This window comes from Notolepis coatsorum (assembly GCF_963971535.1).
Source record: "Notolepis coatsorum genome assembly, chromosome: 2".
NCBI classification, from domain to species: Eukaryota; Metazoa; Chordata; class Actinopteri; order Aulopiformes; family Paralepididae; genus Notolepis; species Notolepis coatsorum.
This window is the reverse complement of record NC_140166.1, coordinates 101,546,052-101,560,573: the sequence shown is the minus strand read 5'-3', so window position 1 is coordinate 101,560,573 and position 14,522 is coordinate 101,546,052. Positions and strand designations below refer to the sequence as shown.

Genomic DNA, 14,522 nt, shown 5'->3' with positions numbered 1-14,522 from the left:
TATGGGCTTAACTCAGGGGGGCGGACGTAGGGGAAGGGGGACCATCATTTCCACGGTTTGGCCCGGGAGGGTGGGGTCTTGGATGTTGTGGGGTCGTCGGCCATGGGGTGGGGTGGCATGGGAGGTAGCGGGCTTGGCTCGGTGGGGGGGGAATACCACCCCTCGCCCCTCTACTGGGCCTGGCCCAATCAAACTCAGGGTACGCGTGCCGCTGAATACTCGGCCACGCGTGAGACAGCCCTGGGATGTGGAGGAGCCCTGTTTCTGGGGGTAGATGGCGGGAGGGGGGGGCCCTCTCATGGAGGTCTGAGTGGCTGAGCGCGGCCGAATTCAAGGGGCCCAAGTGGATGTATGGTTGTGTTGTTGATGTCATTGTAGGTATGCTGTAAGTGCTGTTTGTCTATAAATGTTAATAAAAAATGTAAGTAAAAAAAAAAAAAAAATGGCGGAGAAATTTACATTATAAACAAGTAACTGTACTTACAGTAGATTTCATTAACGTTTTTTGCTGCACGCCTGGTATATCCAGATTGAACTCTGCCGTTGGAAAGGTGAGATTTGGCCCGATCCATTGATGTGCGACTTGGCTATAATAACATAAGGTCATTTATAGGCCTGATATTCTATATTCTATAATCATATTTCAAATTGCATGTGTCCGGATGGCAGAATTCAGTACTGTATCTACAAAGCCTTCTGTTTAATCATCTTCCCTTTATTCATTTGCTTAGATTTTTTTATACACGTGATCTCAAGAAGGTGCTGAATGAGCTCAGTGTCAATGTTTCATGTCTGGCATTTTAGCATGGTGTTATTAACCGTCAAAGATGAAAAAAGAAAAGAAAGAAAAATAAAATGATTAATTAATTAAGAAAAATATAATAATAATGATTTATATTCTCCTTTGGTTCATTACAATTTACTCAAGCCTAGTAACAGACACAATATTTCTGACACTGAGAATACATTCCCTGAGATCCATAGATGTCCCTAGATACCAAGAACATGCAAATGGTCCTTGTAGAAGTGGAGCAATCTTCCATTTACTTAGGTATGTATTTTTAGGCGGATTTTCAGAAAATATGGCTAGGGCTTAAGAGGTTAAGAGGTTAACTAAACCGAACTAAATCAAAATCACTAAAACTCATACACACACACAGTCACACACCGAAAATCCGTGAGACAAAACACTCACTTTTTAGCTGTTTTCACAACAGGGCCAACATAAACCCAGACAAACAACACTCACCGTCTTTTGCTCTCTCTCAGCAAGCCCGACGTAAGCCACATGAATCAATCTGCCTACATTTGAGATCCAGGGATTACATGCGTGTTACCTGCATTCACAGAATCAATGCCCCGATCTAATAATGTATATGGGGTGAGGAAAGACAAATATCGCCGGGAGCGGGAGGCGAACCCGGGACGGCCGCGTAGGTGTGCGAGGCACTATGCGGTGCGCCGCGAGGGCGCCCCTGACCAGCGTATTCTTGCCTCCGATATCCACGACAATACTTATTTGGGTTAATACTCACCTTTATATGGTATTCTAAAACCCTATATGAAGATCCTTGCGATGCCCGTTGCCTTTGGTAAATATATACATATATAATTATAATCTTTATAATGTAAAATAACAGTGTGGCAGCTCTCTGGCTCCACCCACTTCCAGCTTAGAGACAAAACCAGAGCAGAGACAGTGGCTCAGGAGGTAGACCAGTCCTCTGGTAATCCGGAGGTTCCCGGTTCGATTCCCGCTCCTTCCGGGCAGCGTATCGAAGTGTTCTTGAGCAAGACACTTAACCCCTAACTGCTCACGATGAGCAGGTTGGCACCTTGCATGGTTGCCTCCGCCGTCGGTGCGTGAATGTGTGAGTGAATGGGTAAAATGTGAGGAACAAATTGTAAAGCGCTTTGGATAAAAGCGCTATATAAATGCAGCCATTTACCACACCTGACAGGAAATACAGAGGAAGATGTAGTTTTAACATTTGATTTCAGATACAATTAATTTTGTGAACGACTGAACATTTAAATACAGTACATCAAGTACACAAACAGATACATTCACATACAATAAATCATAAAGTACTGGATGCAACATGTATTTGTACAACAAATACATCGCTGGAATAACAATACATCATGGTTACTCAAGGCTTCCACTTTTAGCAACGTATCAAGTAGAAAGGTATATACAAACAAATACAGCATAAATACAGGCAGTTTACAGTGTTCTGTACACTTTTTATACATTTTGTAAAGAATCTAAGAGTTGTACCATTTCAGCACTGTATTTACTAATTTTATCCCAAACATTAAATTGGAATATGTTCAGAATGGGAACTCAAAAAGCACTACTACACTGTACAAAAATGCTAAAATAAAAGATTCAGCACTGTGTAGTCCTACAATCACTATGTGTACAGCTTTAGAGAGTAAAGAGTTTCAAAGCATGTGGAATAGCTCTCAACAACTCTTTATTGTATAGTTGTAATCACAGCTTATAATACATTTAAAAAGTGCCAATATTTGAGACGGATCCCAAAGCACCTTGTCAGTATTCTACTTTGAATGTATTCCACTAATCCTCTACATATTATCCAGACTTGATAAAAGTAGGATGGCAACGCCAGTGCTTGTGAAGTAGGTCCAATGTCATCCTTTTTTTTCTTTGTCATTTTGTCCCCATCCTTCAAGCTTCCAATAATGTAAAACAACTGAATAACATGGGACCCACATGCCAAAAACAATGGTTTTGTCCTGTAGGCGTATGCCTTGTTCTATTGGTGGGTGCTTCATGAATTATGGTTTGTTGCTCCAAATTCAAGGAAATCTGCTGTCCTCAAAGTATCAAGTACTATGTCTCCTCCGCAGTGAAGTTGGACGCAGACCTGTGAGGAGAATGAGGACATTTACTATTCATTACATTTCATGATTGGGAGGAATAGGTTAACCAGGTTACTATGACAACTATATTTCACAGTTTGGGTCATTCCTGGCTATTGGTGCCTTTTCCGTCCTCAGGATATAACTTGTTATATCTTACTTAAAATGAATCACATGTTTATAATGAAAGGCTTTTATTATAGATTGAGGTCCTCTTTATAACATTAGCACACAGAAATGCACGTACTATATATATATATTAGGGCTGACCCCTATTAATCGATTAGTCGACTAATCAGTCGAAAGGGGCCGTAGTCGACTGGCCAACCTCTTAGTCGAATATAATAAAACATTTTTTTTTTTTTTTTTTTTTTAAAGAAAAGAAAATCAGGATTTCTGCGACCGACACCTGCTGTCTTTTCAGGTGAGGCGGCAGCGCGCAATTATCTTGAGTATCAAGTCTGGTTCGAATTAACAAGACTGAATCAGCGTTCGAGGAACAGGGAAAGCCCGGATTCAAACATCGGGTTAATTGAATCTGGATAATGGGACTTTTGATCGACTTAGTTGAACCAGGTACGGGGAATAGGGCCCTGATGTGTTTTTTCGTTCGTGGTTTTGTACCTTTGCTCTCTGCCAGCATTTGCTGTGCTCTCTTTTGAGATTATCCTTGTTTTGTTTAAGTAAACTATATTTTTGACCTCTACCCTCTGTGTCCTGCCTGTTCTCTCCTTGTTCTGTTCCGCTATTCGGCCCTCGCCAACACCGTTCCCTAACAGCTTTGTCCTGTTTACTTCATGTCAGATACTGTATTATCAAACATTGCAACAGGAAACACAAATGGGGCCATTTAGAATGTTTATATTGTCAAGTTGAAAAGGTCTATAAGATTTGCATTATAATAATTATCTGTCTCTGTCTCTCTCTGTCTGTCTGTCTCACATTCTTCAATTTTGTTTCAGGTAAGTATGACAAGATTTCAGGTAATTGGGTAAGTATAGGATACTTTGTATTATGTTTCAGGCATTCTATTGTCTTAATAACTGTAATTCATTGCAATACTTGTCTACATTTTAGGTAAGTATACACTTCAATCCATTTAAGGTTTTCGTTACATTAATCTCTCTGCCTGTCTCTGTCTGTCTCTGTCTACACTGTCCAGATAGATTCCTCAACGTATCTCCATGTTGCTATATCTAATTGCACCAACTTTTTGTTTAGTGCTTGAGGCTCTTCAATCAGGCGCAGTACCTGTCTGTCACCATACAGTACGAGTATCTTATCTTATAGCTTTTGCCTGAAGGACTGGTCTAGGTGGTTAGTTTTACCTTAACACACAATGTGCCATGCTTGACCTCATTTCCCCCCAATTTGTGACCAAATTGAAAAGTCAGCCAGGAATGACCCATTTATTGTCACTGTCTTTATGTAAAAAAAGAAAGAAAGATGATGATGATGATGATGATGATTGTCTTACACCTTCTTTTATACTGGTCTCAGTCCCTCCTCCCAGTCTCATTCCTCCCTCACAACCAATCAGAAAACGACTACTTCATTTCTGACCAATCGTCTGCCGCACTACCAAACAGTTAACCCTTTCACTGCGACAATACACAGAAGGTTAACCCTTTCACTGCCACACAACAGCCGGTTAACCCTTTCACGGCGACCTTCGGTTGTGTGATAGTAAAGGGTTAACCTTCTGTCATGTGGAAGTGAAAGGGTTAACTCCTTCTCATGAACTGGAGGCACAACTTAATGTTTTCCTGGGTGTCAGTCTACTCTCAGTGATGTCAGATACCCTCTTCTGCATGTCTAGTTCTGTCTGCCCTCTTCTTCCTCTCTATGCATGTCTAGTTCTGTCTGCCCTCTTCTTCCTCTCTATGCATGTCTAGTTATGTCTGCCCTCTTCTTCCTCTCTATGCATGTCTAGTTCTGTCTGCCCTCTTCTTCCTCTCTATGCATGTCTAGTTCTGTCTGCCTTCTCATGTCTTCTCTTGGTCTCAACTTCTCAGAGTTGCTGACTGTGTGTGTGTGTGTGTGTGTGTGTGTGTGTGTGTGTGTGTGTGTGTGTGTGTGTGTGTGAGAGAGCTACCGCTCTGGGTAGTGGATGTTAGACTTACATCTGACGATGCTTGAGGACTATGTGGTTGTTGTACTCCAGAACTGGAGGAATGGTCTCCTCCTCGTCCTCAGGAACCTGAGGAACAAGGTCAGGGGTCAAGGTCAACTTTATTGTCCCCGCAGGAGACGTTTTCATGCTCACAGTGCAAAACATAAGGCTCAGCATGGAGTCAGTGAGATGTCTGATTTCTGTTGTAAAATATATCGTCATATCCTTGGTTTTCATTACATTAACACAAAAAACATTGTTTGAATTGTCTCCTTCACAAAGTCCACAAGCAAGGGAAAGAAAGAAAGAGAGTTTCCCTAAACTGAAACATTTCTCTGATTTTTCACATGAAAGAGTGACAGTGTCATCTACTGGTGGTATAGTGAACAGCACTCTCACCTCCCAGTAAACTTCATCATCAAAGCAGTTGTCATCAGCAGGGTCTCCCCAGAGGGGTAATCTCAGAATCGTACCTGTGACAAGAAGAGAAAGCAAGACAAGTCGATTTAAATTAAACACATTTCATACACAGAGACTATTCAAAGTGCTTTACATTCATTGATTGTATATACTCTGTTATGTTTTGCATTATTTTGTATATGTATATCTGATTAGCACTATTACTTTATTTATATATTTTATATTCAGTTGAATCACCCCCCCTCAATAGTGAGTGCCAAATGCTTCTCTCGCAGGCACGTTGGAAGAGGGGGTGCGGGGGGTGCGGTTTTCATTCATTCATTACACTACTGTACGTACACAATCATACGTGTAAAACCGACAAGATTGCAGCAGAGTAGATTTTCCAGTGATGACAGACTGTCACAGACTGATTGAATGACAGGTGAAACAACTAATTGTATTCACCTCCCGTCTCCCGCCTTTCCCACGCGCCACGAACCACTGAGCTACTGTGATACAGTGCTTGCGCAGTCAGTCGATTTTAGCTAGTCAGACTTTGCTAGCACAGAATGTCTCACTCACAAAAAAGAAAAATATCAGATTTCTTTTCGAAACGTCCTTCCAGTGACAGTCCCACTAAATAATGATAAACGTCAGAGAGAGACAGAGACGACAGGTTCAGCCTCAGCATCAGGTATTGAAGAGTTAACTGAGTCTGTTCCCCTATACCCCCCCTCGGGCGCCAGGGGCTTCCACTGAGGGGTGATGCAAATAGGGATGGGGTGTTATGGCAGCTGATGATGGAAAGAGTGCGCACCGAGTCTGATCCCGAGTTGAAGAATTGGCTCCAAAAGAGAGACAACTGGATGTCCAACAACATCCAAAACGAAATCTTGCAGCTGTTTGCCCATGATATTCAGCGACAAATTAGAGGCAAAGCATCCAAAAGCCCATTCTTTGGTATGAGTGCTGATGGAACCACTGATGTCACTGGAAAAGAACAATTCTTGTGTAATATACAGTTCGCAGATGACAACTTGGAAGCTCAGAACTTCTTTTGGGGTTTTTACAATGCCCGGCCCAGACACAACAACAGAGACGCTGTTTTTGTGTATAAAAGACATTCTTTTACGCCTCGACCTGCCCATGGAGAGGCTGATAGGATACTGTTTTGACGGGGCCAGCAACATGTCTGGGGGGTACAGGCTAGACTAAAGGAAATGTTTTCTCCACTGCAAAAAAAAATCAGTGCAAATCAGCTGGCCCCAGACAGTATTTACAACCATATTCAATCTATCCCTGGCTGAGTCCGTGGTCCCTGCCTGCTTCAAAATGTCCACTATAATCCCTGTTCCAAAAAACTCCTCTCCAGCAGGCCTAAATGACTACAGACCGATGGCACTCACCTCTGTGGTCATGAAATGATTTGAGAGGCTGGTCAAGGACCACATCTGTGCCTCTCTCCCTATAGTAACATGGACCCACTGCAGTTCGCATATAGGACAAACAGGTCCACTGACGATGCAGTCTCCCAAGTACTACACAACACACTATCTCACCTTGACAGAGGGGGGGCTATGTGAGATTGCTGTTCATTGACTATAGTTCAGCTTTCAACACCATAGTCCCCACCAGACTGGTTGACAAGCTGATCGATCTGGGTCTGAGCTCCACCATGAGTGCCTGGATCCTGGACTTTCTAAATGACAGACCCCAGGCGGTCAGGGTGGGGGGTCATACCTCCTGCAAAATCACCCTGAGTATCGGGTCCCCGCAGGGATGCGTTCTAAGCCCCCTGCTGTATTCACTGTACACACATGACTGTGTGGCCAGGTTCAGCTCCAACTCCATAGTGAAGTTTGCGGACGACATGGTGGTGGTGGGGCTGATCTCTAACAATGACGAGAAGGCCTATCAGGAGGAGGTTGATGAACTGGCACGCTGGTGCCGGGATAACAGCCTACTCCTGAACATTGGTAAAACCAAAGAGCTGATCGTGGATTTTAGGAGAATACAGCAGGGGACACACACACCACTGTGGATAAACGGGGCTATCGTGGACAGGGTGAGCAGTTTCAAGTACCTGGGAGTCCACATCACAGAGGACCTGACATGGTCAACACACATAGATTCTGTGGTGAAAAAGGCGAAACAGCACCTCTATCACCTGAGTGAGACAGCTAAGGAAGTTCAGAGTATCGGGGAAGATACTCCACTCCTTCTATTCCGGGGCTGTAGAGAGCATTCTGACTGGAAACATCACTGACTGGTTTGGAAACAGCACGGCACAGGACAGCGAGCACAGAAAGACTCAGAAGAAGCTTCTATCCCCAGGCCATCAGGCTGCTAAACGAACAATAAACACTATGCAACAACCATCAAATGCACACAGCACACACACCCACACGCACACACTCACTCAAACAAACAACACACTGCAGCACCCACTCTCCACACTTTAGATCACACAAACACACTTTACACTTTATATTTATTGATAAAGGATTTGCACTACAACTCGTACACCTACTGTGAATTGTACCTAAATTGCACCTCGTCCCATTTCTGCCTTGCACTATATAGTATTGTATATTAGTACACTGCACAGTATTGTATATTGTATGGTAACTCAGTTACGTCTACTCTGCATCGAACATTGTACATATGTCTAAACTGAACACTGTGACCTAATTTTTTTACTTCTAATTTTACTATGTTATTTTATTTCATACTTATCTTGTCTTGCACAGTCTCTGGAGCGTAACAGTAAGAAGCATTTTGTATAAAAGTATTCTGTACTTCTGTATGACAACTATTAAAGAAACTTGACAGGAGAGTGGTGACCTCAGCAGAGCGTACTACGGGTATTGCACTACCACCCCTGCAGGACTTATATAACAGGAGGTGCAAATCCAGAGCCTGCAGAATAATGAAAGACCCCCACCACTCCAACAACAGCCTGTTCAAGCTGTTGCGGTCAGGCAAGCGCCTACGTACACACGCTGCGAGAACAGAGAGACTACGGCTCAGCTTCCCCCAGGCCATCAGAACACTGAACACTGAACTCTCCACTCACAAATACACATGAGCACACACACACACACACACACACACACACACACACACACACACACACACACACACACACACACACACACACACACACACACACACACACACACACACACACACACACACACACACACACAGACACACACACTCACTCATGCGGCAACCGCTAAAACAATCACTTTAAACAAAATGTCACTTTAAATAATGGAAAAGTCACTTTAAAGGAAGGAGGTATTGTATAGTATAGTTTAGATACACTAAGTATAAAAATGGCGGAGTTAAAATTGTAAATTGTATATTGTATAGTAGTGTACTGTGTACATAGGAACCAGTTTCTCAGGAACTTAGCATGTCTTTTTTATCATGCACATCTTGTGTCTTACCTATTTTATAATTTTTTTCTATGCCTATTTTTATTATTGTATTTTGCACAATCGATGCCGGCATGACCACCCGCATTTCACTGTATGCCCTGGTATGTATGTGACAAATAAACCTCTTGATTCTTGATTCTTGATTCTTCTTGATCACCTATACATTCTATATTACTATTGCACTTTACTGTTACATTTGCACTCTGGTTGGATGCCAAATACATTTTTATTGTACTGTACTTGTACTGTATGATGACAATACATTCAAATCTAATCTAATGCATTGTATATTTGTATATATTTATGTATCATGCTCAACGTCATTGGAAATGAGGTGATCAAGATGAATTCTCAAGTTGAATGAACGAATGAACATAAACTAGTTAAAAAGGGTTCTGAGGATCTATCCAAGGACTCAAAGAGAGGTTTTAGTTAAAGTGGTCCTTTATTAAAATGTACTCTCAGAACTTTACATAATTTAGGATATAATGTTGAAAAATGTATGTTTCCCACAAGCTCTTTAGTACAGAACAGAGTCCCCTTCCTTTTAGCTTCAACTCTTATGTTATTTCCATGGCCCAGGAAAGTCCAAGCAGCTTCAGACTTCTGCTTCAATTATGTTTACATCACACATTCAAGGACGCGGGAAGGGGGGGGGTGCGGCAGGGGCTGCAGCACCCCCTGCTGGATGGGAGTGTAACTGCAACTGCAAGGTTGTTTTGGATTTTATTCCAAATTTGTAACCGAGGCTACTCATGTCACAGAGCGGAACGGCACTGCAGATTTACCCTACTCTTGGAATTCATTCAGATCGTCATAGGGGCGCTGTCTCGATAATGCAGTGTTATTAACAGCGTGTAGCCGACGCATGAACCGGTTGGGATTCGAATAGACGCGGCCTGGAAGCGTCAACGCGGAACTGGAAATCCGTTGGTAAAAAAAAATAGACACAGCGGCTGCGCCCTGCCTGGGATAGTTAACTTTTGGGACGCTGAATTCGCAGTAAAGGAATATATGAACAAGCCAGCAGAACTATCCGAGCCCCCGGGAGGGTGATCGAAGACCTTTTGCATGTCGGCACTCGGCGATCATGTATGCGGGGAACGAATTGCAGAGGGAGGGCGCAACAGCCAGGTGGGGTAAGCTGGGCTGTGATGTGTGCATGATCTCGCACGCTCAGAGCGCGGAGTTGGGCAGCGGTTTTGATTGAAAAGTTTGATTGAAAAGTTTATTAACAGATTGCAGAATGGGTACAGTACAGTACAGCTCAATACATACAATTGTTAAGGGGATGCAGACCAGAGAAAGACTTTCGTCTTGTTTACATCAGGGTCCCCCATTTTCAATTCATCATAGTATCCTCTAGTGAACGAGAGTGTTGGTTATGACGTGACAGACAGTGGAGCTGTTTGCAGATAGCGAGCATTTTGACGTGTTGCGTGGTGGCGATGTCTCGCAGACAATACAACTACAAGTATAATTATATAATATATATATTTTATAAAAAAATAAAAAATTATATAAAAAAAATAAAAAATTAATCAAAAACGATCGATATCTCAGCACCCCCACTCCCCGTGGACTTCTCGCGTCCCTGCACACATTTGAGTTTTGGGTGAGAGTTGTTTGTTTTCACTAATACTTTTGAACTGTCTTAAATCATAGGAATAACATATATGAATGATTAAATTGGGTGTAGTTCCCCTTTAATATTCAATCAAGCTGTACATGCTCCTAGTAAATAAACTACTTATCGACCACAGCAAAAGATTTACAATGAAGTATGTCATGTTACACTTACAGCGTAAGTAATATATTTACGTATTGTATACATATTTACATATTACATATTTAAAAATGTTTTTCAGAAAACGTTTAAAGGAAAACTCCAACATTTTGGGAAATTAGCTTATTTAACATCTTCCCTGGAGTTAGACAAGAAGATACATACCTTTTTTGCCTCTGTGCGTGCATTTAGCTTTTGGAACAGTCGCTCCGTTAGCATAGCTTAGCTTCATCACTGGAAGTGAGGCAAGACAGTAGCCTGACGTTCTCTACAGGTTTGTTGATATTCTCATTCCTTCAAAGGATCCGAACCGATTGAAGTTTATGGATACCATGTAGGCTTGGGCGGTATGACGGTATTACGGTATACCACGGTATTTAGAAATACCGATGGTATTGAAAATCAATACCGTCAAAATCACAGTTGGGTTTCAGTTTCTATTTACACTGAAACTGAGTTTCGACAGGGACTGCATTGGTTGTAGTGCACACACACAGCACGGCCAGCAGAGGGCAGGGGAGGCGGTCCATATTCCCCCCACAGAGCTGAGCTGAGCAAGATGGCGGCAGTGACTTCATCCAGCACAACGAGACTACGAGAGACAGAGGCACTTCTTTGGGAATGTAATATAAAACGGGGTGAGTGAGTGTTGACATTTTTTAATCCTAATGCAACTGGCTCACGTTGATACCTGGATGGTGCCGGGCTGCCGGCTAACTACCTACCGTTAGCTCACGTTGATACCTGGATGGTGCTGGGCTGCCGGCTAACTAGCTACCGTTAGCTCACGTTGATACCTGGATGGTGCTGGGCTGCCGGCTAACTAGCTACCGTTAGCTCACGTTGATACCTGGATGGTGCTGGGCTGCCGGCTAACTAGCTACTGTTAGCTCACGTTGATACCTGGATGGTGCCGGGCTGCCGGCTAACTAGCTACCGTTAGCTCACGTTGATACCTGGATGGTGCTGGGCTGCCGGCTAATTGGCTACCGTTAGCTCACGTTGATACCTGGATGGTGCCGGCAGTGGCTAGTACCGTTCTGTGATTTGTTTACATCGAGGTTGAAGAAAGTGCACTTTCAGGTTGAAAGAATGGCCCTAATCCCTTCAATATAAGTGAGCGTTATGTATGGTGATAATAACGAGTATATTGTTAGCTCCGCCGCCCCCCGAACCCACCCCCCCCGCTGATGAAAATGAAAGTCATACCGTCATATACCGTATATCGGGGTATTATGTCAGCAAGGTATGACGTATGAAGAAAATGATACCGCCCAAGCCTAATACCATGACTTAAAATCCTCTTACCTTGACGATTAAAAGCCTCCCCAATTTAGAAAACAGTAATCCAATGGCTGGTATTGATAATATACTACTAACTACTGGACGCTCGGAGCTAACCGGAGCTAACACAGAACAGGATGGTAAAGCAAATATAATGACTTCCTTTCTGGGGTTTTCAAAATAAAAGTGCGATGTTTATAGCAGCGGAAAATGTTTATTTTGTACATTATCTAACGTTAACACGAACCTAAACTAATGTTACAACTAACCTAAAGTTAGTTTAGGTTCGTGTTAACGTTAGATAATGTACAAAATAAACATTTTCCGCTGCTATAAACATCGCACTTTTATTTTGAAAACCCCAGAAAGGAAGTCATTATATTTGCTTTACCATCCTGTTCTGTGTTAGCTCCGGTTAGCTCCGAGCGTCCAGTAGTTAGTAGTATATTATCTAGGGTGACCATATTTTGATTTCCAAAAAAGAGGACATGCCCCCTGAAGGATTTGGGGTGCTTTTTCAATGTATGTGATGTATAGATTGGGGGGAGATGATCACAGCTAAAACGGTGAGATCGAAATGTGCATGGAAGCAGGAGACGGTGGTTCAGTAGAGCAGGGTGATTGTTGTGAGGCACACTGCCAGCGAGTGAATGTTTTGAATTCCTTGTAAGAACAAACTGATAGCGAGAGCGAGGGAGAGGGGTTCATCTTAATGAAACAGTAGAAAACTGCATTTGAATGTGTGAAAGGTTATTTAGCAGTTGTCATGACAACGCGGCACATGACAACCAGAAAGGGGTGGGCTATCATAGTTATGACGAAGATCCTATAAAGCTGACAGTGGTTCCGGGTAGGGCAGACTAGAATCTGACCAAGAGCGAGTAGGACTGAGATCACACAGAAGATACTCTCTCCTCTCATCACAGAGAGGAGGGGGGGGGGGGGAGAATGCCACATCATCATTAGCTTCGGCTAACGCGAGGAGGGTTAGGCTAAAGACCAGGCCTGACCACTATTGGACATAACAGCAAAAGGATGATAGACGAACACACCGAAGGATCATTAGAATAGACTCTTCAAGGACAATACAATCTGTTAACATCTGAGCTGAGGTTTCTGTTTATCAAATAAAACCACGCTTTTCCTTGTAAGGTATTTCACGTTGTCGAAGTGTCGAATTCTTACGGAGGTGGAGAATTATTATGGTTTGCGGATTGTACTAACGGGGAGAGATAAGGATCTTATCAACCGGTATCGGAGACGTCAGGACCATTAAAATGACACAACGCAGAGGAATTGGATGGAGAGCCAGACAGACGAAGACGTGATACTGGCCAGTTTGATCAGGATCTAACACCCCCCAGCCTCGAGATACTTAATGGCATGTGTTGCTCATGGGACGACTGGTTGCACTATATATTAATGACGCCGCGCGCGCCGTGCGCGCGCTCCCGCGCATAGATGTTCCCTCGCATAGCACAAACTAAAGACAGTGCCTAATTGCCTCTACGAATGGAATGTAACACATTTCATTCACAAGTTTTGTGTGAATGTATCTGAGAACGTATTTGAACACACCTGACGACCGGCCATATTGTTATGCAAAGTAGTACATAGCGAGTTGGCGCATCAGTCGAGTGCAGTGCATTCCTGTGTGCACGCGTGTGCACATCCGTGCATGTACATGCTCTGCTCACAAACTGGTTGCACGGCGTGCAACCCCGTCCCATGAGCAACGCATGCCGATACTCAACGTTTACTCAAAGATGCATTATTGTTTTAATATATTTAAAGTATGCCTCCTCTCTATGGATATACAATTATTATTTATATTATTTTACTGTATATAACACAACAATATCTCTCTATAACCAAAGACACACCAAACCAAAGTTAACAATCAGCATGCTTGATTATGCCTAGAATTATCTGACAAATCTCAATGGCCCAATAATTACTTAAAAATCAACCTGTAACAAAATAATAGCTCTCTTTTCAAGTCTTACTGGACAAAAATAAATAACAAAATATATGAAATAAATAGAAAATAGAAAATCCAGTTAACAAATATCCTTTTCAGACAAATCGTTTTTTTTGCCATGTTTCAATGAGCTATTGTGCGATGGTTTCTGCCGTCTTATTTGGTGTATTTAACCTCGATAAATTTTGTTTGCATGCCATCCCTCTTCCAGTCAAAGTACTGTATTATGATTGGGAATATTTTCACTGCTCCGTGGTTACTCCTGTCTGTAGAAACACCACAGTACTGGATTTGATTTGAGTGCTTCATGTGCGACATCAATCGAGTCGAGTGGGGCGCTATAACACATTGGCTTCGGATTTAGTGCGCACCAGTGGCGTCGTTAGCCCTGGGCTTCCGGGGCTTTAGCCCCGGATGTTTTTCTCCTAGCCCCGGATCTTTTTTTTTTTTTTTTATGTCAGCATCCCCATTGTCTGTGCTGAATGTTTGTTAGTGTTTGGTATTTTTTGTTGGTTTTTAGTACTTTTAAACATTTTTAGTAAGTAGTTTTCATTTGATCCTATAATTCTTTCATTCACCGATTTGTGGACTTTTTTTTTAGTGTCCTGAAAGGCGCCTTAT

At 42.6% G+C, this 14,522-nt stretch overlaps 1 protein-coding gene across 1 annotated transcript in view; it reads right to left on the bottom strand.

Annotated features, from left to right (window-relative positions):
• Positions 1-1,965: 1,965 nt before the first annotated feature.
• Positions 1,966-14,522, bottom strand: part of LOC311223905 (ammonium transporter Rh type C-like) — a 54,298-nt gene continuing 41,741 nt past the window's right edge. Inside the window, exons 9-11 of the mRNA XM_084308668.1 lie at positions 5,402-5,475; positions 5,013-5,089; positions 1,966-2,894 (exon numbers count right to left, since the gene is read on the bottom strand). Coding sequence (XP_084164794.1) covers positions 2,861-2,894; positions 5,013-5,089; positions 5,402-5,475 — 185 coding nt within the window. The 3' untranslated portion in view covers positions 1,966-2,860. The remainder of the gene's footprint in view (positions 2,895-5,012; positions 5,090-5,401; positions 5,476-14,522) is intronic.